At 35.7% G+C, this 26,201-nt stretch overlaps 1 protein-coding gene across 7 annotated transcripts in view; it reads right to left on the bottom strand.

Moving 5' to 3' along the window:
- Window positions 1–2,738: 2,738 nt before the first annotated feature.
- Window positions 2,739–26,201, bottom strand: part of LOC144957005 (uncharacterized) — a 31,085-nt gene continuing 7,622 nt past the window's right edge. For 2 of the 7 annotated variants that reach the window (XR_013642061.1, XR_013642062.1), the window contains exons 2-7: window positions 23,193–24,266; window positions 21,134–21,381; window positions 19,776–19,859; window positions 16,028–16,146; window positions 7,537–14,973; window positions 2,739–7,195 (exon numbers count right to left, since the gene is read on the bottom strand). Coding sequence is in view for 1 of the 7 variants with exons in the window: in XM_078887915.1 (XP_078744041.1) it covers window positions 13,430–14,973; window positions 15,935–16,146; window positions 19,776–19,859; window positions 21,134–21,381; window positions 23,193–24,152 (3,048 nt within the window). In the remaining 6 variants the exon portion in view is untranslated. Of the gene's footprint in view, window positions 14,974–15,934; window positions 16,147–19,775; window positions 19,860–21,133; window positions 21,382–23,192; window positions 24,267–26,201 lie in introns of all 7 variants that reach the window. The other 5 variants (XR_013642058.1, XR_013642060.1, XR_013642063.1 and 2 more) reach the window with 4 other exon arrangements.

Here is a 26,201-nt window from a genome sequence, read left to right on the forward strand (position 1 = left end):
GCAACAGGTCTATAATCATTCAGCTGAGTTGGTGGATTCTTTTTGGGTACTGGAATTATAGTCGATGTTTTCCATATAATTGGGATTTTCTGTTCATCTATTGAACGTTGGAAAATAGGCAAGAAAGGGACAGCTAGTTGGTTGTTACAGTTTGAAATGAGTTCCCCACTAAGTCCATCTGGACCTGGTGCTTTTTTCTTTTTACATAATTTAAGAACATTGATGACCGCCTCTTCTTCGATTTCTGGCGGAGGAGACGTATTTTTTGTTATGATATTAATTTTTGAAAGTACGTTGTCAATGGTGTCGAATCGACAGTAAAATTATTTAATTCCTCGATATTCATATGTGTGTCATTGTTAAAATCTGTCTTTTTGTTGTTAACGCCACCCATTTCTTTAATCATCCTCCACGCCTGCGATGCATTTGAATTTTTAAGGTTTGTTTCCATTTTATCTTTATATTTACGTTTTTCTTCATAAATTACCCTCTTTAATTGTTTTTCTGCCTCGTGCTGCTTGTTTTTGTCCCCACTCATATGAGCGATTTTCTTCATATTTATAAATAACTTAACTCGTTTGTTGACCCAAGGTTTGTTGTTGTTAAATATTTTAATCCTTTTAGTGTCCACACACAAATCACAACAGAAATGAATATAAGACGTGACAACATCAACCCATTCGTCCAGTGACATGTTATCAGACATGAGTTCATCCCATATTGTGCAGTCAAAACAACCTTGGAGTTTGTTTATATTTTCTGTTGACCAAAGACGAGTTTCTTTCACAATCGCTTTATGTTGTCTTAATTTAGTTTTGTAGGTTGGAATCAACAACACACTATTGTGATCTGAATTATATATATATAAAATATATCTGTATATATATATATATATATATATATATATATATATATATTATATATATATATATATATATATATATATATATATATATATATATATATATACACAATTCTAAAAATGGTATGTTTGATTCAACTTGTTTTCATTTTATTTTGTTTTAAACCAAGTTTTTATTCTCTGTTGTTATTTCAAATATTTTAATGGATGACTGGGGTCTGGCGTGTACATATATGCAGGTCTGACATTCGAACCTACTTATGGGCCTAGTTTAATATTGTTGTAATGGACAATTTTTTTGAGATTTCCACTATATATATATATATATATATATAAGTACAGTGCGATTTTTTAAAAAATTGACATGAAATTCAAAATGGCACCTACACATTGCATTGCTGTACTTGCGTCACACTCTGATCTGATTTTTAAAAAACATTTAGTGTTACACAACATATTGATATTTAGTGTATGAAGGTGCATAGTACTTTTATTTCACTACCATCGAATGTCTCAATGTCTCGTGATAATGATGATCATGATGATGATTCCCTTTTAGTCATAGCTCACTCCACACGTATCTGCATAGTTATCTGTAACTTGTGAAGTGCAACAAAAAGTTTTCTTGTGTTTTACCAGCAAAGTAAAAACATACCAAGAGAGAGAGAGAAAGAAAAAGAAATAATTGAAAACCTATGATATAATTATAATTCGTAATCCATATATCCGATTGATGGTATTCATTTAAGTAAAATACTGGTTCTGCCCACCAGATCCATCGTGCCAACACAAAAAAAAATTTTTTTTTCTTTTTTTTTAAGGGTTTTACGGCGCTTGCAACACATTTAGGTTATATCAGCGCCAGTAAAAAGGAAGAAAATGGGATAGTAAAAAGTTCTAGAATTACAATTAAGCACCCAAGAAAAAGTAAGACAAAGGGGAATTGAGAACAAATAGGGATCAGATGTAGATTCCAAGAGCATACCACCAATGTACTTAGTTTGAGATCACCTACAAGTCTCATCCAGACACAAGCACAAAATCCAACAAAGAGGAACACACTCAAATGCTTACATTATACATTCAAAATAAAAATAATAATACATAACAGAGAGATGATTTACAAGGAAAAAAATATCATCTCCCAAAACAATAACTGCATTTGACTGTTTCCCTCCCAGCTAGGATTCCGGCCAGTGCCAGGACAAAACCAAGTAATCCCATTCCGAGACAAAGACAGAAAGCATGTTGGATAACAGATATAAGGGGATAGAAGACACAGTATGTACCTCCCTGCCCGCTATGGGAGGTCAGGATCCCCACCCAGAAAAACAACCTTTGTGTAACCTTATAAGTTTCTAGTCTGACATAGAGAATTTTATATGTTTTGTTTGTTTTTAAGGGTTTTACCTCACCTTCTCTTGTCCAAATGTCTGAAACTCAAGACCTTTGTTTTCTCACCAAAATGGAGACAGGTGCTTTGATAGTGCACGGCAATATGTAATAGCATTCAGTGGGTTTTTGTTTTGGTTTGTTTTGTTTTTTCACAAGTTGACTGCCATTCTCTGGAAAAAACACATATTAAATAATTTGGCCAGAAATAAATTCGTCCTTCAAATATTGATTGATTTAAATGACCCTCATCTTCACAAACACTCTTAAACCTGGGACCTCGTGACCTTAGTCCCAGGTTTGGTTTGAGAGATTTTACCATGATGAGAGTCATTTAAATCGATCGATATTTGAAGGAAGAGTATTCTAGACAAATTTTTAAATATGTCTTTCCACAATACAGCGGTTTATTGGTTAAACGGTATTGTTTTGTTGTTTTTAAGGGTTCTACAGAGCTTGCAACAACATTGTTGTTTTTTTGTTTTTAAGGGTTTTACGGCGCTTGCAACACATTAAGGTCATATCAGTGCCAGTAAAAAGGGAGAATATGGAAAAGTAAAAAGTGCTAGAATTACAAGTAAAGCACCCAAGAAAAGGGAAAACAAAGGAGAATTGGTTCAAATAGAAAACAGATGTAGATTCCAAGAGCATACTATCAAAGTACTTAGTTTGGGATCACCTAAAAGTCTCATCCAGTCACAAGCACAGGTCCCCACTAAGAGGAATACACTCAAATGTTTACAAATCGTATATAATATGTAAACAAAACATAATACAATGCATAACAGAGAGATGATTTACAAGGAAAAAAATATCATCTCCCAAAACTAACTATACATTTGACTGTTTCCCTCAGCCAGGGTATCCGGCCAGGGCCTGGACAAAACCAAGTAATCTCATTCCAAGACAAGGACAAAAAGCACGTTGGAAAACAGATATAGTGGGATAGAAGACACAGTAAGTACACCCCTGCCCTCTTTGGGGAGTGGGGGTTAAATGGTGTATCATAATAAATATCACAACAAATGGAAATGAAAAATGTAATCAAAAATACAAATTAAGTTTCAATGTACAGCCGAGTCTATTTCCGGTGTATCATTAGCAACAGACCATGCGATTAATTAAGGTAAATACATACAGTTGCAAAAATATCAAATTTGCAGAGACCCTGTGTGAAAAAAAAATGATGCTCCCTTCACCATGCATATACAACAAAAGAATAGAAAAAAACAAAAAGTACATCTCACAACCAATTTTACAAGCTGACCAGATCTTTGAAAACACTTGCACACTCGCAACCTTAAAACGACTAGTTGGGGGGGGGTTGTTAAAACTTCAACCATTCTTGCAGCACTTGTAGGGTTTTTTTGTTGTTTTTTTTCTCCATTGTTTTAACATCCCCTTGCAACACAAATTAGGCCATATAAGTGCCAAAGAAAAAGTAATGCAGAAACTGTTCTACTGGCCAATGGCGCAGTGCGGCCGGTCTTGAAAGGCAAAAACAAAAAATGTAATCTAATCCTACTTTCTCCAAAAGTACTATCAATTGAACCATTGGTATCATATCTTTCATCAGAACATTCAATTGGCCCTAAGGGGGGGGGGGTATTCTAATTTGAGATTTTGCGCGGAATTCGAATGTCGCTTTGTCTTAGCTTGTCATTCTCATCAGGTGTCAGCCATTTTGTGACGGAAATGCTAATATAGCTTCAGCGCTGAAAGAGTTAAAGGTGAGAGGAGAAAAAGTAAGGAAGGAGTAATGTGCGTTTGTCTGTGTTCAGAATGAGAATTGACACAATGAATGGATCCATTTTCCCCTAGATCTAAAACAAACACAGCTACCAAAATCACTGCTGGGTGGAAGGTGAGGTCAGAAAAAAATCTTGACTTCATTCGGGATCGATCTCAAGTCTTTCGCATGTGTTTGTTTGTTTGTTTTTAAGGGTTTTACGGCGCTTGCGACACATTTAGGTTATATCAGCGCCAGTAAAAAGGAAGAAAATGGATAGTAAAAAGTTCTAGAATTACAATTAAAGCACCCAAGAAAAGGTAAGACAAAGGGGAACTGGGAACAAATAGAGATCAGATGTAGATTCCAAGAGCATACCACCAATGTACTTAGTTTGAGATCACCTATAAGTCTCATCCGGGCACACGCACAAGATCCAACAGTGAGGAATACACTCAAATGGTTACATTATACACTAAAAATAACAAATTAATATAATAATACATAACAGAGAGATGATTTACAAGGAAAAAAATATCATCTCTCAAAACAATAACTATGCATTTGACTCTATCAACTGATCTATCAGAACCCTTCCTTTATAATAACTGTTATTCTATCTCTGATGTCAACAATTCACTGCTTATAATAATAATAATAATAATAATAATAATAATAATAATAATAATAATAATAATAATAATAATAATAAATTTTGAATGAATGAAAACTGTTGAGAAAGTGAAAGAGGAATGTCATTATTGTGGTGCTGGGATTGTTTATGTTTATGTTTTTAGGGGTTTTACGGCGCTTGCAACACATTAAGGTCATATCAGCGCCAGTAAAAAGGAAGAAAATGGGATAGTAAAAAGTTCTAGAATTACAATTACAGCACCCAAGAGAAAGTAAGACATAGGGGAAATAGGAACAAAAAGGGATCAGATGTAGATTCCAAGAGCATACCGCCAATGTACTTAGTTTGAGATCACCTATAAGTCTCATCCGGACACAAGAACAAAATCCGACAAAGAGGAATACACTCAAATGCTTACATTATACATTAAAAATAACAAATATAATAATACATAACAGAGAGATGATTTACAAGGAAAAAAAATATCATCTCCCAAAACAATAACTATGCATTTGACTGTTTCCCTCCCAGCCAGGACTCCGACCAGGGCCAGGAAAATGACCAAGCAATCTTATTCCAAGACAATAACAGAAAGTACGTTGGAAAACAGATATAAGGGATAGAAGACACAGTATGTACCTCCCTGCCCGCTATGGGAGGTCAGGATCCCCACCCAGGTGCTGGGATTGTGTGTATAGGCAAAGAGCATGTCATCTGTCATCTGTGTAATATTGTAATTATCAGCTTAAGTTTCACACCTGTTTTTTAACTCAAGAATAACTTTAGATAGGATTCTCATGGATGGAGTTGTGCAGATAATGGTCTGATGTAAAACTCTGTCATAGGCCATGTTGCACTGGAGCTTATGCTAAATATAGATATGAAATTTGAGATTTTATATAGCGTAATCTCCACTAAATGTTTTCAGCGCTTTACAAGGGGTCCCTAGACAACAGCAACACTTAACATCTAGAATAAAACATGATGCCTGATAGGCGATATTACAATTTTTCCGACAAAGACAAGGCTGTTAACGGCCAGGTACTCATTTTACATCCCAGTACAGTGAGAGAATATGAGTAAAGAGCCTATTCCAAGGACTCAACTATGCACCGCTCAGAGTGAGAATCAAACCCAGGACCTTCAAATCCGAAGGCAAGTGTCCTACCACAAGACCACATAGCCGCCAATTAGATGCATTCACGTTTATAGTAGAGTAGGACTGTTTATCACCAGACAGAAATGAGTTTGTCATATGAAGTCTATCACTTCTAGTGCACGATCCAATCCCACCCCCTCTCTCAATCCGCAATTTGTTTTCCTTGAAAATGATAGACATCTACCTCCATTGAGCCATCAGATGTTTATGGTCCTTGGATGCGGGTCTCAAGAAGATAGCAGATAGACCTGCTAACAGCATCTCAACAAATGTTTCACTGTGTCCATCCAATATCATGGAGAGTATTCTTTAAAGGCAGACACCAAGGTACCTGCTAACAGCATCTCAACAAATGTTTCACTGTGTCCATCCAATATCATGGAGAGTATTCTTTAAAGGCAGACACCAAGGTACCTGCTAACAGCATCTCAACAAATGTTTCACTGTGTCCATCCAATATCATGGAGAGTATTCTTTAAAGGCAGACACCAAGGTCCCTGCTAACAGCATCTCAACAAATGTTTCGCTGTGTCAATTCCAATATTATGTCGGAATATAGATGAAGAAAAGAAAATAAGAAAAGGACATTCTTTAAAAAAATCTTTAACAAGCAGAAGTCACTTTCCTCAATACATTTAGCAAAAGGTGAATGAGTTAAACTTAAAATTCAATTTTTAGCACTTTAAAAAAAAAAAGAGGTTCAAGGCGCTTGCGGCACCTTTAGATGTCAAGGTCATTTCAGCACCAGTAAAAAGGAAGGAAATGGGATAGGCCACAGAATTCTAGATTTATGATTAAAAAGACATAAGAAAAGTAAGACAATGGGGAATGGTACTGATAAGGAATAGATGTAGATTCCAATAGCACCATTGTATTTGTTTGAGTCACCTAAGTCTCATCCAGCCACAAGCATACTCAAATGCTTACTGTATACATTCAAAGCAACAAATATAACAATACATAACAGAGAGATGATTTACAAGGAAAAAAATATTATCTTCCAAAACTTTTATACATTTAACTGTTTCCCTCACAGCCAAGGACTCTATCACGTAATCTCATTCCTCCAAGACAAAGACTAAATGCAAGTTGGAAATCGGATATAGGGGTATAGAAGATACAGTAAGTGACCTCCCTGCCCATTATGGGAGGTCAGGAACCCCACCCAGAATTTTTAGCATTAGGTTCACCCTGACAAAATACCATTTTGATACAGTAAGTCACAGGCAAACTGCTACCAACCCAATCAGCAAATAATTCACCGCATTCGTGCACTGTCCCAAACCCGCCCAGAAGCCTCATCACAACACAACGTTCAACTCGATGCTCTCCCCCAGAGCAGTATGATCTTTGCTTCCTATCAAAAGGTACCCAGTCCACTAACCGCCTCACCGTGTGCCCTTGAGCAAGTCAGCTCGCCTTGGTTGTTGTTGTTTGTTGCTTTAGGTCTCTTCAACACAATTGAGGTTATATGAGAGACCGCTGAAACAAAAAAACAAGCAATCTAACAAAAATAGTACAAATGTAAATCAAAATCATAACCTAAAGATATCATAAGCTAAATATAAATAACCAAGAACAAACAGGCAGAAGATTTACAGAAAAAAAAATATCCCTGTCGAAAATACAATCACAAACCAAAGAAGCAGGATAGGCTAGTAAAGAGAAGAAGAAACGACATCACTATCGGATCGTACACCCATGCGAACACCATAGGTATATGATTCAAGGGTGATGCTCCCATCCAACCACCCGCTCGCCTTGGTTCACTTTGCAGCTTGGAATAGACCCTAAAGACAAATCCCCCCTTAGGGATGAATAAAGGAAATTCTATCTTTTATTTTCTTACTTTATGATTTATATAAGGGGTAATAAAGCATCTATTTTTATATTTTAAATCCATCGGACTGTTTCCCTCTCAGAATACTACCATTCTAAATACAAGAACACAAAGCCACCGGGTAAGGACAAATAATTAAGAAGGATAGAAGAGATATCAACCTGTGGACTAATGAAGACTTCTAACATTCTCCTGTCCTATGTCGTTTTGTTTTTGACCGATTTTACAGAACTTAGACAATTCTACTTCTAGATTATTCCTACAGATCAAAGTCAAAGGTCACAGAAGAACGGGTGAGAAAAAAAATGGGGGATTAGCTCAAACAGGGACAAGTAATAAATCCCACTTGCAATCTATCAATGCTTCTTGCTCAACACCACCTAAAATTTCAGCCAAGACATTTCCATAGATATGAACCGCAAGAATCAGAAGAAAAAAAAATGTCAAACGGGAGGAAAATGTGTAAATTAAAAAAAAAAAAAAAAAATTGTGTAATCCTGCACAATCCTCATTTCATTAGTACAGTTGAATGATTTATGTTAGTGTTGTGACTCTATATAAATACCCTTTAACAGCATATTAACTCACTCAACCCGAACACCGACTAGATCCGTGGTTTACCGGGGGGGTGGGGGGGGGGGTTACTTTTACCCCATGCCTATTTATTACATTTATATGAGACAAATTTTAAGCGTAGTATCAAAGCTAATGTTTTTAGTTTTTGCATGTTAATGATAGTTGAATAAAATACAATTTTTTTCCAATTGTGAAAAGTAACAAAAATCTCTAGGACTGAGTGAGCTGATATCCAAGGAAAAAGCCAGCTTCCCAAAAATACGTCATTTTTCAAGATTTTCGTATTTTTCATATTGGCACCATTTATTTATTTAAAAATTCATACTTATACAGTTGGCATCTCTGCATTTCCCGCCATGATACACTCAAAGGATTACAAAAACATCTGAATTGGGCAAATTTGAATAATGAAAAATGATAAAAGTTCATAGCATCATTACATTTATTGATTGTCTATTCAACTGTCATGGCAGTCCAACGACAACACTCTCACTAACACCAATATATATATATATATATATATATATCTATAATGTACAATTTTTAAAATTCCTGACCTCGCCATAGGAAGACCTTATAATCAATATTATAAAAATACATAAAGAATAACTCTCACTCTCAATAACAGAATTATATTGTTAATATCATCAATAATATAAATAATAATAATAATAATAATAAAAGTCATAAAAATAATAATAATAATAATAATAATAATAAAGTAAACACAATGCCACATTATTCTCATCAGTGTTTTAACACTATTCCTTTTGCTCCCTTCCTGACCCATTTTCTTACGTTTTTCACAGCTTCAACTCACTGCAGTTTTATATATCTCCCTTTATGTCATGTCCCCACTATGAGAGTAAGTGTTAGAAGACTCGAGTTTTATACATCTCCCTTTATGTCATGTCCCCACTATGAGAGTAAGTGTTAGAAGACTCAGTTTTATATATCTCCCTTTATGTTATGTCCCCACTATGAGAGTAAGTGTTAGAAGATTAACGTCTCTCATGACACTTTTGATTTAATTTCCCAAAACTAATACTTCACATTTGACACTGTTTCCCCCTCAGCCAAGAACTTCAGCCAGGACTAGAACAAACGAAGTAATCTCATTCCAAGTCAAAGGCAGATAGATAGCAATCCGGATAACAAATAAAGAGGGATAGAATAATAATAATAATAATAATAATAATAATAATAATAATAATAATAATAATAATAATAATAATAATAATATATACTTTATTCATCAAAATAAACAATTTTTAAAAAAATGGAAATTCATTTACAGAAGAAGACCTATCAAGTGACATTATGCCCACCATTAAAGCAAGAAAGTGTGATACATTATGACTAGTTCATGGAGGGAACAAAAGTAGATTCCAAATTCCAAGATCAATACAAACATGTTTCTTTCCTGAATTCACCTAAAATCTAATACAGAAATTGAAATTGGCGTAGGGTCCTGCTATGACATGAAAAACTCTGATGGTTACAAAAAATAACATAATGACCTTATGCAGACCTGCCTACTTGAAAATTTTAAAATTCGTAGTTTTTAAGAGATGAAAATAGTAGTCTTTACAGATAGAATGAAGTTGACGTCACTCTGGTTTTGCTATTGCTTTTTTGCCATCCATAATTCTCACTTAACTGTATTATACAGACTATAAACGTTCATGGTTACATAGTTTTGTGTGTTGGCTCGTTAAACTTCCAAATAGCAATGCTGTGAGCTTCTTAGCCAAGCGCATACTATCTATAGTTAACTGTATATGAGTCAACAATTTACCTCACGAGGATTAAATAACTTCAAAATCTTTAAAATCCTGCAGACTGGTACTGGTACCAATATTACATTTTCACTGTTTTCATGTCTTTGAGATGTTCATGAATTCCTGATATTGGAGTCGAAATTTCGTAGTTCTACAGATTCTATTTATTTATATTGCAGGCAGGTCTGCTAATGATAATATAACGAGAACGGATATGTGTCAGGGCATGACATAATCAGTCGGAAGGTGAACATTTTGGATTTGCATTTTCTGAATGAGCATGCTCCCCAGAGCATTTTAATCCTTATTTGAAGTAAATCGAGTGATTTTCCATGAAGTTATGGTCAGACGTATGGGAAAGCTATGATATCCACCAGCAACTTTTCTCAAATTTCATACTTTTTCAACTTGACTAGCTGTAAAAAATATCTAGAAGTGAAATCAAGCTTTGATATTTCCCGAGGATGTACAAAAAGGGTTGATTTAATCATTTATGACAAGAACTCATTTTTGATAAAAATTGACCTTCTAACTAAACTTGGTAATATCTCAGTTAAAACCTTTTCACCATCCGACTGATTATGTCATTCACTAAAACATATATTATAAGATAAAATAAATATATTTCACAATAAGATACTTTTATCTGATTGTTCCTACCCATTCATTCAAAAGACTCCCAAGTTCCAGTCAAAAACCAAATGGTGTCATTATAAGACACGAACGCAAAGTCACACAAAGAGAACACATTTTCTAGTCTAGGGGAAAAGCAGACACATCACCAGACTTCCCAGACCTGCCAACTTGACAATACAAAAATTCGTAAAATTTGTAGAACGACGAAATTTTGGCTCCAATTTCATAACTTCATGAGCATTTCTTAAGTCATTAAAACTTATTGTAAATGAAAGTTGGACATCAGACTGCATAATTGGAAGGATTTTGAAGTGTTACTTAATCATTGTGATGGTAAATTGTTAATTTTGAAAGTTAACTCTAGAGTTAACGTTCAAAATCAACAATTTACCCTCACAATTATGTAGTCTGACGTCCAACTTTCATTTTCAATAATAAGTGTTAACGACTTAAGAGATGCTCATGATGAAGTTATGAAATTGGAGCCAAAATGTCGTCGTTCTACAAACTTTCAGTACGAGTTGGCAGGTCTGACTTGCCAACATGGGTGAAAGTTACTCAATGATATTAATCCTGCAAAGGCAGGTGCTCAGAAAAAAAAATCCTGCAACTACCAATAAGAGGAAAAAACAGAAGTGCGGTTAATTATAATAATATTATACAGTTGCCGGTTTTTTTCATTTTCGAATTCCGGCCAGACAACAAAAAAACGGCGAGACCTCTTTTTCAAAAATAAAAATCCGGCCATGCCGGATTTTTCCGGCGAACTTTCACCCATGCTTGCCAACAAGCCTGCTGATTGAAAATATTTATCATATTTTCCATAAAATTGAGGCTGATTTTCTATGTTTTAACTTTTAGGGGTTTTATAGTGCTTGCAATACTTAAACTTATAGGATATTTCAGCACCAGTAAAATGGGAGATGATAGGACATAAGTTGTAGATCTGAAGTTATATTTGTTTGTTTTTAAGGGTTTTGCAGCGCTTGCGACACATTTAGGTCATATCAGCGCCAGTAAAAAGGAAGAAAATTGGATAGCAAAAACATTCTAGATGTACAATTAAAAGGACTTGAAGAAAAAAGTAAGACAAAGGGGATTTGTTCAAATAGGGAACAGATGTAGATTCCAATAGCACACTATCAGTGTACTTAGTTTGAGATGACCTAAATGTAATAGCCTCACCAATACACCAGCAAAGACCCCACTAAGAGGAATACACTCAAATGTTTACAAATAATAGATTAAAAATTAAAAATAACTACACTACATAATAGAGAGATGATGTACAAGGAAAAAAAAATACCATCTCCCAAAACTATAACTATACATTCAACTGTTTCCCTCCCAGCTAAGAACTCCGGCCAGGGTCAGGACAAAACCAAGTAATCTCATTCCAAGACAAAGACAGAAAGCAATTGGAAAACAGATAAAGGGGTATAGAAGACACAGCAAGTAACCTTCCTGCCCACTATGGGAAGTCAGGAACCCCACCCAGGATCTGAAGTTAAAAGCGTCAATGAAAAAGTAAGACAAAAGGAACCAATAATGAGTCTTTTAACATAAAATTTGTTGATATGAAATAAATATGGTTTTGCTCGCTGGAAAAATGTAAATAAAGAACAACCGTTAATAATAAACTCACATGATAAAAAAAAAAACATTACATAAAAATGATGAAGAGTTGTTTCAAAGTGTGTGCAGTCCAAAGAAAGGACAAAGACTAATAAAGCCTACAACAACAATAAAAAAAAACAAAATTCTAAAAATAAATAAATAAATTATCAAATAAAACAAAATTTTCAAAAGGCAGTAAAACTTAATACAGTTCTCTTTGGAATTTAGCACACTCTCGAGAGAAGTAAAAAACGTGTAGATAAAATTTGGTCACACAATCGGCTTGCTAGAATCCAATGAGTACTGAACCAACCCCATCCACCCAACCTCCTCCCCCATCCTAACTTGCTTGGGTTTACAGTGCTTGTGAGACATAAAGGTCATTTCAACGACTGTAAAATGGCAAAAAATGGGAAAATAAAAAAAATTCTTGACCTACAATTGAAAGCACAGGAGAAAAAGTAAGAGATGTGGATTCAAAGAGCATACGATTATCTTTGGCAATATTAGGAAATGTTTTAAATCGTGATTAACAATGTGTACATTTACATTTAAATCCCCTATGTAGTTATCATCATTCAAAAGGGTGGAAATATTGTGCAGAGAATAGAAATTTCTTGATACCTAAAAATTAAAAATCTAAATAAATAAAAAAGAGCATTTTTACCATTTTCTGACAAGATACTTCCAATGTGAAATAAAACGCTAGAGATATATTGCAGGCCAAGAGTCTATGTCCAATCTAGTACTGGCTGAAACACTTTATGAGTGATTACTATCATATAATAGAGATATGAATAAGCGAGTGACCAGAAGCCTGTCCAAGGGATAATGGAAATTATATATGGTGACTACTCTTTGTTTCAGACAACCGAATTGACTCAAAAAAAAAAGAAAAAAATATTAATAATAATAATAATAATAATAATAATAATTATAATAATAATAATAATATAATAATAATAATAATAATAATTATAATAATAATAAATTAATTTAAAAAACTTAAAAACCAGATCATTAAGTCTTGTCAAATTAAATTGGAAAGGTGGGAGAAGGGATTCAAAGAGGACTTTTTTCTATAAGAGAATAAATGAATTCATCAAAATATTTATTCCCCTAGAATGGACTGCAGCGCATGGACATCAACTGTTATATCATTTAAAAAGGTATAATTATAAAAAATAATTAACAATAACGGAGTCACTGATGCATACTGTAAATTCTGGAATCACCCTTATCCTGGGTAGGATCTCGTCGGCTTGCCTGAGCCCACTGAACACCGTCCAGACCACCACTGCCACTATGCGGACCCCTGCTCAGGTCCGCCATCCTCATTTCCATAGCTTTAGATGCATTGTACAAGTTCATGAATCGCGATGCGTCCATTTGTCCATAGGCATTGGCAGGCGGTACGCCCCCGCCCACGTTAGCCATGTCCGTTCCTCCAGCTGCTATTCTCGGCCAGGTGGCACCACTAGTGGCAGCGGACGACCACGACGAAGGATGATGCAGGTTTTGATCTGGTGTGCTGGGAGGTTTATAATGACAAGTTTGTTGCTGTTGCTGCTGCTGTTGTTGCTGTTGTTGCTGAACATCCGAAGCAGACCCATTGCTGGTCGGATTGTTACTGTTGCTGCTGCCGCTGCTGTTGTTCACACCACCACCTCCTCCTCCTCCACTACTTCCACCACCACCGGCACGATTTAAACTAGATAAATAGTCACTGTTGCTCATTCCCCCACTAACCTGCTGTGCATTTGGCGGCCATTGAATGGGTCCACCAGTACGCCCGTCTGGTGTGGGTGTTTGTGTGGGAGTCGGGACACCACCGGGCCCTGGCGTGGAGCCATCCTTTCCATGCTGTTGCTGATTTAAACTATTATGCGGACTGCCTACACCTTGCAGTGGGTGCCTAACGACAACAGACTCTGAGGCAAATTGTTGTGGTATGTTAGGGATGGCTTTTCCTCCGTATATTAAACCACTACTATTATTATTACTATTACTGTTCCCCCCCGCCCCTCCCATACCCCCCTCAGGCTCTTCCTTTTTCCCAATAATCCCGCCGTACATATCTCGCTCCCCGTCCAATCTCTCCGTCTTCATTTCCATTCCCCCTAAAGGATTCTGACTGTTCATCCCTAACCCAGCACCAGCACCTTTTTTATTATTCTTCTTACCAGAACTGCCACCACCGCCACCCATTCCACCACGACCTGATTTGTTCTTACTTCCCTTTGGTCTTCCTCTGGTTGGAGTTGTGAGAATAGTAGTAGCAGAAGCAGCATTGCCACCAATTAAACCACCATGAACAGATGGCGACGATCCAGGAATAACACCACCGTGAGGAATTGGAAATCCCATGTTTTTCATCTGATTTATTTCCATATTGGGCAGCTTCATCCCTCCTACAAGAGCAGTACCTAGGCCACCAATCCCCTCCAAGTTACCAGTAGCATCCTTCAAATTGTAGTCGTATGGAAATCGAAGTCTGATAGGAGAAGATCCCTTACGCTTCTTACTCCCTTCTTTGGGATGTTTTCCATGGCCACCACCACTGCCCCCTTTGACATCTTCATCCGAAGTAAGGTAGTCCTCTGAGCTGTGGGTCTCGTCCTTGCTGCCCACACTGATGGGACTAGAGTTAAGTCCTTCAGCTCGTAGCGTTCCATCTGGCCTTATGGAAAGATTCATGTTGTTGACGGGTGAGAAGGTGGCCACAGTTAAGTCTGGTGTTGTCAAAACTGTGAAAATAAGAGTAAAAAATATTTAGTGAAGTTACAAATCTGAATAAACTTAAATTTAAACAAAGAACTATTTGCTCTTTCATTGAGCATAATATAAAAAAAGCAAACAACAAAATAACAATTTTAAAAAACATTAAAAACTACTACAGTTAGTTTATTCCTGAAAGACTTCATCATGTGTGATATTGAAAGAAATGTAAGAGAAGAAAATTTTAGATAGTCAAGTGCATTCAATTTTTAAAAACTACATGAGGTGTGAATAAAAAAATTCACCAACTTCGGATCCAAGATCTGACATTTTAAATATTTGATCTGCTGATTAAGTCTTTCTGTTACGAAAAGAAGCTTTGATTTGCTGGTAAATATTCGTCATAGGAAATTTTTGTACACGATGTTCTGAAAAAAAAAAAAACATTGGAAGATCCAGAAACAACTGAGGGTTATCGCATTGTATAATTTTACAATAATGCCTGTATTGGTCCATGAGATAAATATATTTAATCAGAGATAAAAAGGTTAAAGAGTGAATGACAATCTTGATGAAACTAGCATTTTAACAGTCAAAACCATTCTCCTTAATAAATATTCCATTCAAATTGAAAGTTGGTCTTGAAGAAAATTTTTGTAAATTATATATTGTTGCCATTTTATGACATATGACAGGAAAACAGCCTCACATTTCATCGGATGAAAATGTTTATTTCTAGGCTCACAATGACAAGTCTAGTTCCGTCACTATTGATTTTTACCCTTCATTTCATTTTATTCAGATCCTCGATTATTTTATTTTTGTATAAAAGAGATCTTAATATCAAACATAACTAAAAATTATGTTTAATTCCAACTAGGTTACGATCAAAAGTCAATTTAGGCCTTAATGCTCGACGACTCTACAATCACACAACGTAAAACTATGTGTGGAACGTAGCAGAAGTAGTAAGGGGGGATGATTGCTCACCCTCACCGTGTCGTTTCATGTGCTTGTCCCTGTGATGGGCACGATAGAACATCTTCTCACAGAAAGGGCACTTGAAGGTGCGGTGGTACTCGCCTGTGTGTGTCTTATAGTGCCTGTCCAGGTGCTGTTTGCGTGTGAAGGCCTTGCCGCACTCGGAACAGGCATATGGTTTCTCTCCAGTATGAGTCATCTCATGGCGACGTAAATGGTGGCTGTAAAGGAAACAAAAATTATCAAGATTATAAAAGTTTAATGCCTCTATCAACTTTTTTTTTTTTTTTAAATAAAATGAAGTAAAAGAATAAAAAGTGAGAACTTCCCACAAAAATTGCTGGCCAAAAAGAAGAAAAAAACAGCTGAGTAACGTCAATTTCATTCCTCCTATGAGCTTAATGTTTGCAAATCCTGGTCACGTAGATTCATGCCTTTTTTTGGGGGAAGGGGGGGGTAAAGTAATGAATATCATTCATTCCTGAGTTACTCAATTGGACAAACAAAATACAAACCACCATACACCATACAACGCAGCATGCGGTATAACATGGTAGAATGTGGGGGAATCGGTAAGAATGGAGGGGGGAAAGGCATTTGTCTACAAACTCATACCCTTAGAAAAACTACTATAGTAGCCCAAGTCCATAGCTATCTGGTGCTTCTCACAGACGATTGAAAAATAAGCTTGGCGTTGTGAGGTATCACAATACTCACACATTGTGCGTCTGATTGTTTCGGGTCAGGCAAGCACTTAAGATGGGGCTATGCCTGAGACTTACAAAAAGATTTATGTCAGATTACAAGAATGTGATCATATTATGTTTTACAAAATGAAAAGTGAGTTGTTGTTACTGGTGCACAAGGAAATAATTGATTCGATTGGTTGAGCTCTTGAATACAACTAACTCACAGTAATCAACTTTTTTTTTTCAAGAACATCATCTTGTTTTACACCTTGTTTATTTGTTTTAGGTCAGTTTCAGGCCATAAGTTCAAAAGGATATGGCACCACGCAACTTTCTCTTCCCCCCACCCCCACCCCCACCCCCATCTCTCTCTCTCTCTCTTTGGCCAGTGTGTTGCCCAACCCCCTCTTTCTCTCTCTCTTCTCTCTCTCTCTCTCTCTCTCTCTCTCTCTCTCTCTCTCTCTCTCTCTCTCTCTCTCTCTGTGTGTGGCCAGTGTGTTGGCCCAAGCCTCAGTTTAGTTCCTAGAAACCGTGAAACCGTTCATGGATGCAGTGAAGAAATTACTGAAATTACTAAGACAATGAGGGACATAATTTGGGAATTCTGTCTTTATTCGTTGAGCCAGTGAATTTATCAAATGTGTGTTCGACAAACGGGTGTTGCACTGTCTGTTAATTAAAACCATACCACACTATTCCTGTATTAATAATAATGCATTATAATAACTAAATATTAATAAGTTAAGGAGTTTTTAAATCATGCCTTACTAAAACATTTAAAAACTCAAAAATTAGTCATATTTTATTAAACACTACTAAATTACCCCAGAATAAAATTGAGGACCAAAAAAAAGGTAACAGATTCAAATGTTTGTCTAGAGTTGGCAGCCCAGTCTGTAACCTCTAGTCATTTACTTTCCAAGCAAACTAACTTCATTTCCAAGCAAACTAACTTTATTTCCAAGCAAGCTAACTTCATTTCCAAGCAAGCTAATTTTATTTCCAAGCAAACTAACTTCATTTCCAAGCAAGCTAACTTCATTTCCAAGCAAACTAACTTCATTTCGAAACGATTTTCTGGAATATTAAGTCACCAATGTTCTCAATTTATTGACTTCTGGAGATTTCCAAACATGGCATCAAACCTTCTACCAGCTTTGTTCATCTTCACCACCCACAATTCATAAAACTTTCTCAAACTCTTGCCATTTCAATTTTCCCTTTATCTTAATAATAGACTCTCTTGACAGATAATTATACATAAAAATATTCCGAAAAAATAATATACGTTATAGTTCTGAAAGAAAAAAAAAAACTAATTCAAGATTTGTACCTACAGGATTATATGCCTAATTCATTTCAATAGATCTCAATATTCATGAAAAGGATCGAAAGGATGAGGACGAAGCAGACAAATACTGTTTAACTCACTCAATCCTAGAGATTTTTGCTACTTTACAAAATTGGAAAAAATGTATTAAAAATGAGCATGTACATAGATAGTTTTATTCAACTACCTTGATTTCGCAGATTCCTCATTTTAACTATTTTGTCCAAGCAAAGAGGAGGAAAAGGTGTTGCTCGATATGTGTTACCCACTGCCTCAAAACGGTTTTAGGTTGGGTTAACTTGGATTCTAAAACTTGAATTGATGGTTAAAAATCTGAGATTCGGATTAAGTTTAAATTATTCAAAGGAAGAGAATTAAAACCATTTTCTAAAAGGCAAAGATCCCGAATTCTTATTTCTGCTCATTTGAAAATAAAATTCGAATTTTTGACATCTGTATCAAATATCAATGAAAGATACTTTGGGATGTTTACCAGCACAGACTCAATAGAACCTCTTAAGCCTGGGATTAATACAGTCCAAGCCAGTTTATTGGGACAGCTCGGTTCCCAACAAATTTCAAGCCATGAAATTGAACAGTTTTTCAGATTTACAATAGTCGATTCTACATTTATCCAGACTTGTGACTGGCAATACAACTTCTAACAAAAGATCTATTAGTTGCATCTAACTTTTTTTTTCTTTTTTTTTGTTTGTTATTTTATTCTATTTTTTGCTGGGGTTTTTTTTTTTTGTTTCGTTTTTTTCTTCAATTTTTCTCTTTTTTAAAATGTTTTAAAGCCACAGTAATCATGGAGACTTGTTTGAGGTCTATTTTGGGTTACTTCAGCAGCTACTTACTGCTAATCCGATCTACAGACACTGATACAGGGATACAGGTAAATTCGATTGTCACATCTCTGTGATGACAATAACGAACATTTCGACCATGCACCTGAATGGCTGTCACGATAGACACTAACAGATGATACAGGTGAATTCTATATAGTTCACACCTCTGAGATGAACGGTTCGACCACACACCTGGTTGACCGACCCGCTAGATTAATCTGCATTTTATGAACCATCGCTTCAAATAATTGAATACAATGAAAAAGCTCTTTTATGGGGACGGTAATTGTCAAAGTTCGTCTCCATTAAGACGTCGGCCACACAAATTAAGTAAGGGTATGACTTTTTATATAGAAAAAATTATTTTCCCAAGGAATCGTCCCAAGAAAGTGGCTGTCCAAATTAAGCGACATCCCGAATACTAGCTTGGACTGTACTTTTTTTATATGCCGTGAGTCATCTTAATCTATAAATATTTAAGGTTTTAAAAAAATAAATAAATAAAAATAAAGATTTGTCTGTCTACAGAAGATAAGATGATTCCTCTGTTCATCGGTGATTGTATATTAACTTCATGACAATTAGAAGTCTACACCTACACATATTCAAAGGAAAAAAAAAATGAAAAGAGGGGACAGATCTTTATAAAAAGTTGGCAATGGCCAAGATCCTGTTTGAAAGAAAGCTTCTGCCTCTATGAACAGATTTGCAAAAATATAATGTTGAAAGAAGATTTTCATAATTTCAAATCCCATCAAAACATAGTTAGACAACAGATACATTTTCAAAAACAATGCTTTCCTTAAAATATCCAGAGGAAAATGGAAATACTTGAATTGAATTACGAATCTTTCTAATTTTCTTTTTTTAAAAATTAAAAAATTTTAATAAAAAAAAAAAATAGGAAGCCTGTCTCAACTGTTTCCAGCTACTTTTTTTTTTGGTAGGTCTAGCATGCAAATCCGGCAAGAACAACACACCTCAAATTGAAGGCCTTTCCGCAGATACCACAGGTATATGGTTTTGTTCCGGTATGGGTTAATTCATGGCAACGCAGGTGATGACTGAAAATGGAAACATGAAAACACACATTTTTTCTTTTCTATTTTCTTTCATAAAGCTGGCAGAAGGATATGGTTGAATTTCATTGCAAGGGATTTTGAAAATAAGAAAATAAACAAATAAATGTATAAAACTAGACAAGAATAGAGCAAAAACTATGAAAATGCATCGTATAACAATATAGTAGCCTTTGAGTTAAAGAGTTTAATGTCAACATTTTAGGTCATATCAATAGGAGAAAGGAGGATGAGAAAGATAGGTTGATTAAAACTATTCTATTGCTTTCAGTTTTTTTTTATTTTTGGGAGTTTTATAGCGCCAGTTTTGCTTCTTTTTTTTTTCTACCATATAAATGACAGGATATTCAAATAGGATTAGATTTACACTTAAGATAAAGGGACAGAGGAATTTTACAGTGCTGGCGACATATTGGTCATTCTGGTGCCAGTTCAGTAGGAAAAAAAACACAAATGGATAGTCAAAAGAGATTAGATCTACAGTACAGTTGATCTTCTAGGAACTTGAGAAAAAAAAACTGAAACAATGGAACTAGTTCAAACAAGTGGTACCAGAAGGAGTTTTTATGTGTCTTGTCAGACTAGACTAAAAGTTCCATCAAGATACAGCACCAATCCCAGCCTAGAATTTTTTAAAATAAGCAAAACATCCACTGATGATGCTCAAGGATCCTTCCAAGGGAAATCATAAATCAATAGCAATGTTTAACATCCATGACAAGACTCAAGACATGTAAGAAGCTACGAGTACTTCAAATTTTCTCAACAGAGACTAACACTGTTACCAGCCTGAAATTAATTTTACACTATGATAAGAATAGGTGACCATTTAATTTGCTTTAATTTCTTTAAGGGAGGGGGGGAGGGGGGAATTCCACTACCGCCAAAAAATTGTCAAAACTTGATTTAGATTTAAATCTTAAAATCTTAAAATTACTAGCTACAAACATCTTATCTATCAATAGCATAAATCAACTTAACACATTGGGGAAAAAAAAAAAGAAAATGAAAGCCTTTGCCCTATGAAACAAAACAATATAGAAAAATAAGTTAGAAAATGTGTTGTTTTTGGGGGGTTTTTTGTTGTTCTTTTTTTCTTTTTTTTTTTGTTCAAGTAAAATGCCAATATTATCACCATAAATTTCTGATTCGAAAATTTGAATTTGAGGAAAGGGGGAGATCTGAAATTGACTAATTGCCGCCACCCCCATAGCTGCATTGCATGCCCTTAACTGATCCACAAACACTCGAAAACATACCTTCTCCTGAAACTGTGACCACAAATGACACACTTGTAAGGTCGCTCTCCTGTATGAATGCGGATATGTCGCCTCAAGTACTCCTTCTTTGCAAACATCCTGCCACAGAAATCACAACTGCAGGGCACATTTGGGCCGTGGTGACTATTTGGGTTGGCATGACTCACCGATGTCCCTTGGCCGTGCTGGGATATGAGCCGAGCACCAGGCATGAGACCACTTCTGGCTAGACGTTCCTCAGTCTTCACCTGTTTTGTTTTGTTTTTGTTGTAAAAAAAAATACATTATGAAGAATATAAATACTTGATACTGGTGAACATTCTAGTAACATAAAAACTTATTAAAAATTAAATTGTCTTTGTTAATATTTTTTTTTTTCATAATCAAATAAGAAATTTCTTATTTTATCTCAAAGCAAACATCTAATTTTAAAGGGGGAAAAAAATTTCAAATAAAATTTTGTGATCATTTTCGCAGATTTGCATTGTTACATTCTGTGGCCAAGTATATTGAAAACTGGATAAACACCGGTTTAATAGGCCTTGACACCCCGCGGATTGATTTCCAAGTGATAAGAAATTTACACAATGGCAATGTTGTTTTTATTTCAAGTAAAGCCCTCCAACAAATATACAACAAGCTGCTCATGTAATGGAGAGCAAAATTCAGTGACCACTTTCAAAGAGTGTTTTAATATTTTGAAAAGACTTAAAACATGTGAGAATGAAGAGATGCTAAGGTATGAAATGATCAGGGTGATGAGAATTCATAATTTGAGTATCAGTGTTAAGGCACTTTAATATGCCACACAGTCATGAAATGTTTAGGTAACGGGTAACTGATATCATTGCAATGACTGTCTACAATAAGAATAAAAAATTCTTCAAAGTTCCAAGGCATTGTCAGCATATTTTATACCATGAATTTAGTCTTTTACTTTTACCATCTGGGAGAAGGTTTTGTCAGATTAAATGTAGAACTAACAAGTATAAATCAACATTCGTTCCATCAGCAATAAAAATGTTGAATATTTCATATGGTACAGCAACACCAAGGATTGATGTGTTGACTGATTGACTGATTAACTTATTTAATGTTAGATTAATTGACCAATTGATAATGATAATATTTGGTGTCGAATTGCCACAATTGTAACAAATTGAAAACGAAATTAATATGTTTATGTTGTGTATATCGCACGCGTGAAACAAAGAGAGGAAGAGAGAGAGTGTGTGTGAGAGAGAGAGAGAGAAAATAAGTAGGAGTGAAATATCTGTTCAATGTTATAGTTATCATATAACGTTATAACAAGTGTAACTAAATGACAAATTGCCATACTTATGGACAATAAAGATCTATTATTATTATTATTATTATTATTATTATTATTATTATTATCATTATTATTATTATTATTATTATTATTATTATTATTATTATTATATCTTATTCCAATTCCAATAATTTGAAATGTTACTAACCACATGTACTGATCACATTTCCACAAATGTGAGTTGAGAATCATTGATAGCGAGAAGGAAATACATGAGAATGCATTTAAACTAGGAAAAAAAGATATCTTTTAACTTGAAAATTTATAAACATTTGATACCAAAAAATGAATTGAGGTTTTCTCGTTAACTTTATGAATGAATAAATAAACAAACAAATTATGCAATTATCTAGGACAAATGTGATTTGTTTGTTTTGTTTGTTTGTTGCTTTAGGTCTCTTCCAACACAATTGAGGTTATATGAGAGACCGCTGAAACAAAAAAACAAGCAATCTAACAAAAATAGTACAAATGTAAATCAAAATCATAACCTAAAGATATCATAAGCTAAATTATAAATAACCAAGAACAAACAGGCAGAAGATTTACAGAAAAAAAATATCCCCTGTCAAAAATACAATCACAAACCAAAGAAGCAGGACAGGCTAGTAAAGAGAAGAAGAAACGACATCACTATCGGATCGTACAGGACAAATGTGAGGTGAGGACAGTAGAATGTGATAATGAAAGAGGAGGAGAGAGGAGATAATGTGAGGAATGTTGTACCTGCAAGACGGTAGATAGATCAGTCTGACAAAACTGGTCCTTGACTGTCACCCGATTCTTACAACCGCCACAGCACATACCCGACATGTGATGACCAGCACCACCCGCCACCGAGTTAACAGTCCCTCCTCCTCCTCCTCCTCCTACAACACTAACACCACCTCCACCCAAATTGTTTACCATTGTCGTAAGATTACTGCCTCCTCCGCCAACAACACTACCACTACTGCTGCTGAGATGAATGTTATTAGGAAGAATGTTTCCACCAGTACTGCCACCGGAATCGTGTTGCTGTTGCTGCTGTTGTTGCACTTGCTGTTGTTGTTGTTGTTGCTGATCATTTGTTGCTGGTACTAAATTAACATTACCGCCAACTGCGTTTGGCATGGCTCCTGCAGCCATTCCACCAGCTGCTACCATGTTCAAGCTGCTACCATCTATAAGACTGACACCAGCCGCACCACCCCCAGGGAGATTCATACCAGGTACTAAGTTCAATGCTGTATTTCCGGGGAAGGATACCAAACTGTTGCCAGGTGCAACAAGCCCGCCGGCATTTGACCCACCACCCCCTGCCATCGAGCTCATACCCATTCTCGCACTAAGAGTGGCCAGAGCATTACTTGTAAAATTCAAACTGTTTGGGTCGGCGGAGTTGGTTCCCGAGATTCCCATAGCAACAGCAAGACTTCCTATGGACATGGCCCCACCGGGAATCTGAATTTGGTGAGGCTGTGGGGTGGATATTGACCCTGCAACTGTCTGCTGTTGCTGGTGTTGTTGTTGTTGTTGTTGATGATGATGGTGAGGATGGGACGATGAAGAATCTACAACAGACGGGACGGATATAGAACCACCACCAGACATGGCAACACTGCCTGAACTGACAGAGTTGTTGTTGCCAGAAGGATCCATACCAATGCTGGTTGCTGGCTGCAGAGGCATTACTAGGATGTTCATTGAAGAGTTCACACCATTATTGGATATTTATCTCTGTCCACTTCTGTCAAGTTGTTCCATTAATTTTAAATGTTAACAGCTGGGCAATATGAAAGCTGTTGGGAAGACTTGATCCTGAAAAACAAAATTGCATTGGTTAAATAATTTTTCAATGTGTAACTTTATATAAAAATAACAAACATAAAAGTAAAGCACTCAAACGCATCAAGCCTGACAAAAGTCAAGTGTGAACTGACTATCACATAACAACATAACAATGATTCACCATTATTATTTTTCTGAATTTTTATTTTAGTAATACATCAGGGATGCCACCAGGCAAATTAAAAAAAGCCTGAAAATTTGCGCGGACGAGATACAAATCAACGTCAAGGGCTTTGTAGGGATTTGAAAAATATCAAATTTGGAATATTGTTTCAGTACTTATTATTTCAATTGAGAGCAAATAACACACAAAAGAAAGGAGAGTTAACAGTTTTCAAATTGATAAAATAAGGTGCTGAAAACAAAATATAGACAAGCTAATATCAATAGCTATCAGGGGTGAGAATGACTTGTCACATAAAAGGAGAAAATTTTTCATTGTGAAGATCATGACCCACCCATGCAACCATAACCTATAAATTTGAACTTTACTCAAATTCACTTAGATGCGATCCAAAATTTGTCTTGCAGCAATTTCTGACACGACTCGGAGAATTTCAAAAGTTGAAAGTGTAATTACATTTGGTGGTTGTAGTAGGGATGATGATGTGGTGGTGGTTGTAGTAGTAGTAGTGGTGTTAGGGATGATGTGGTAGTGATTATAGTAGTACTGGTCGTATGGATGATTATGTGGTGGTGGTTGTAGTAGCTGTCGTAGGAATGATGATGTAGTGGTAGTTGTAGTAGTAGTGGTGGTAGGGATGATGTAGTGTTATTTGTAGTAGTAGTGGTGCTAGGGATGATGGTGTGGTGGTGGTGGTTGTAGTAGTGGTAGTAGGGTTGATGATGTGGTGGTAGTTGTAGTAGTAGTGGTGGTAAGGATGATGTGGTGTTATTTTTAGTAGTAGTGGTGCTAGGGATGATGGTGTGATGGTGGTTGTAGTAGGAGTGGTGGTAGGGATGATGATGTGGTGGTGATTGTAGTAGTAGTAGTAGTGGTCTTAGAGAAGATGATGTGATGGTGGTTGTAGTAGTAGTGGTGGTAGGGATGATGATGTGGTGGTGGTTGTAGTAGTGGTGGTCTTTTAGAGATAATTGTGTGGTGTTGGTTGTAATAGTTGTGGTAGGAATGATGATGTGGTGGTAGTTGTAGTAGTACTGGTGGTTGGGATGATGTGGTGTTATTTGTAATAGTAGTGATGGTAGGGATGATGATGTGGTGGTGGTTGTAATAGTAGTGGTGGTAGAGATGATGTAGTGGTTTTGGTGAGTGTTTTATATTCAGTGATAATAATAGCAATTTGTCAAAAAGGAGGATGTCTCCGTCTATCGGTCAAACGCAACCAAAATGTAAAAATAACAGGAACATAGTTTTGTATAGGTATTATGTAATATATTACTATTACTAGTATAAATCCATTCTTATCATTAAACATAAATTTACTTTTTGTAAACATTTAATGAATGTCCTTTCCACATGTTAAAGGCCTACAATGTTATTCAAATAAAAGGCCAGAAAGTGTTGTTTTGTTTTGATTTTTACTTTATAAAGCAGGCTAAAATATCTTTTATTATTTACCGAAACCTAGTGGTTATTCAGCTTATAAATACAACCCAAGAATCTCACAAATTTAAAGCCATAGTCAAAAGGTAAAAAGAAAGAAGAATAAACTAAGCCAATCACCATTGCTTTATTCTAGGCTATTGTATTATCTCTGTATAACCAGATGATTTAATGGATGGTTGAGAAAGAAATAAAGAGAGATGTGTCCCTCCCCTTCCCCTTCAACCATCAACTAGCTAATCAAAGAACACCACTGGTCGTCTGTGTCAATTGTGACATCTGGTGCCATTCAGTCTGGCCCGACGTCATAAAAACGGGACCGTCACTAAAATTCACGAGAC

This window comes from Berghia stephanieae, chromosome 11 (genome assembly GCF_034508935.2).
Source record: "Berghia stephanieae isolate SIO BIC M18660-M18661 chromosome 11, UCSD_Bste_1.3, whole genome shotgun sequence".
In the NCBI taxonomy this organism is placed as follows: domain Eukaryota; kingdom Metazoa; phylum Mollusca; class Gastropoda; order Nudibranchia; family Aeolidiidae; genus Berghia; species Berghia stephanieae.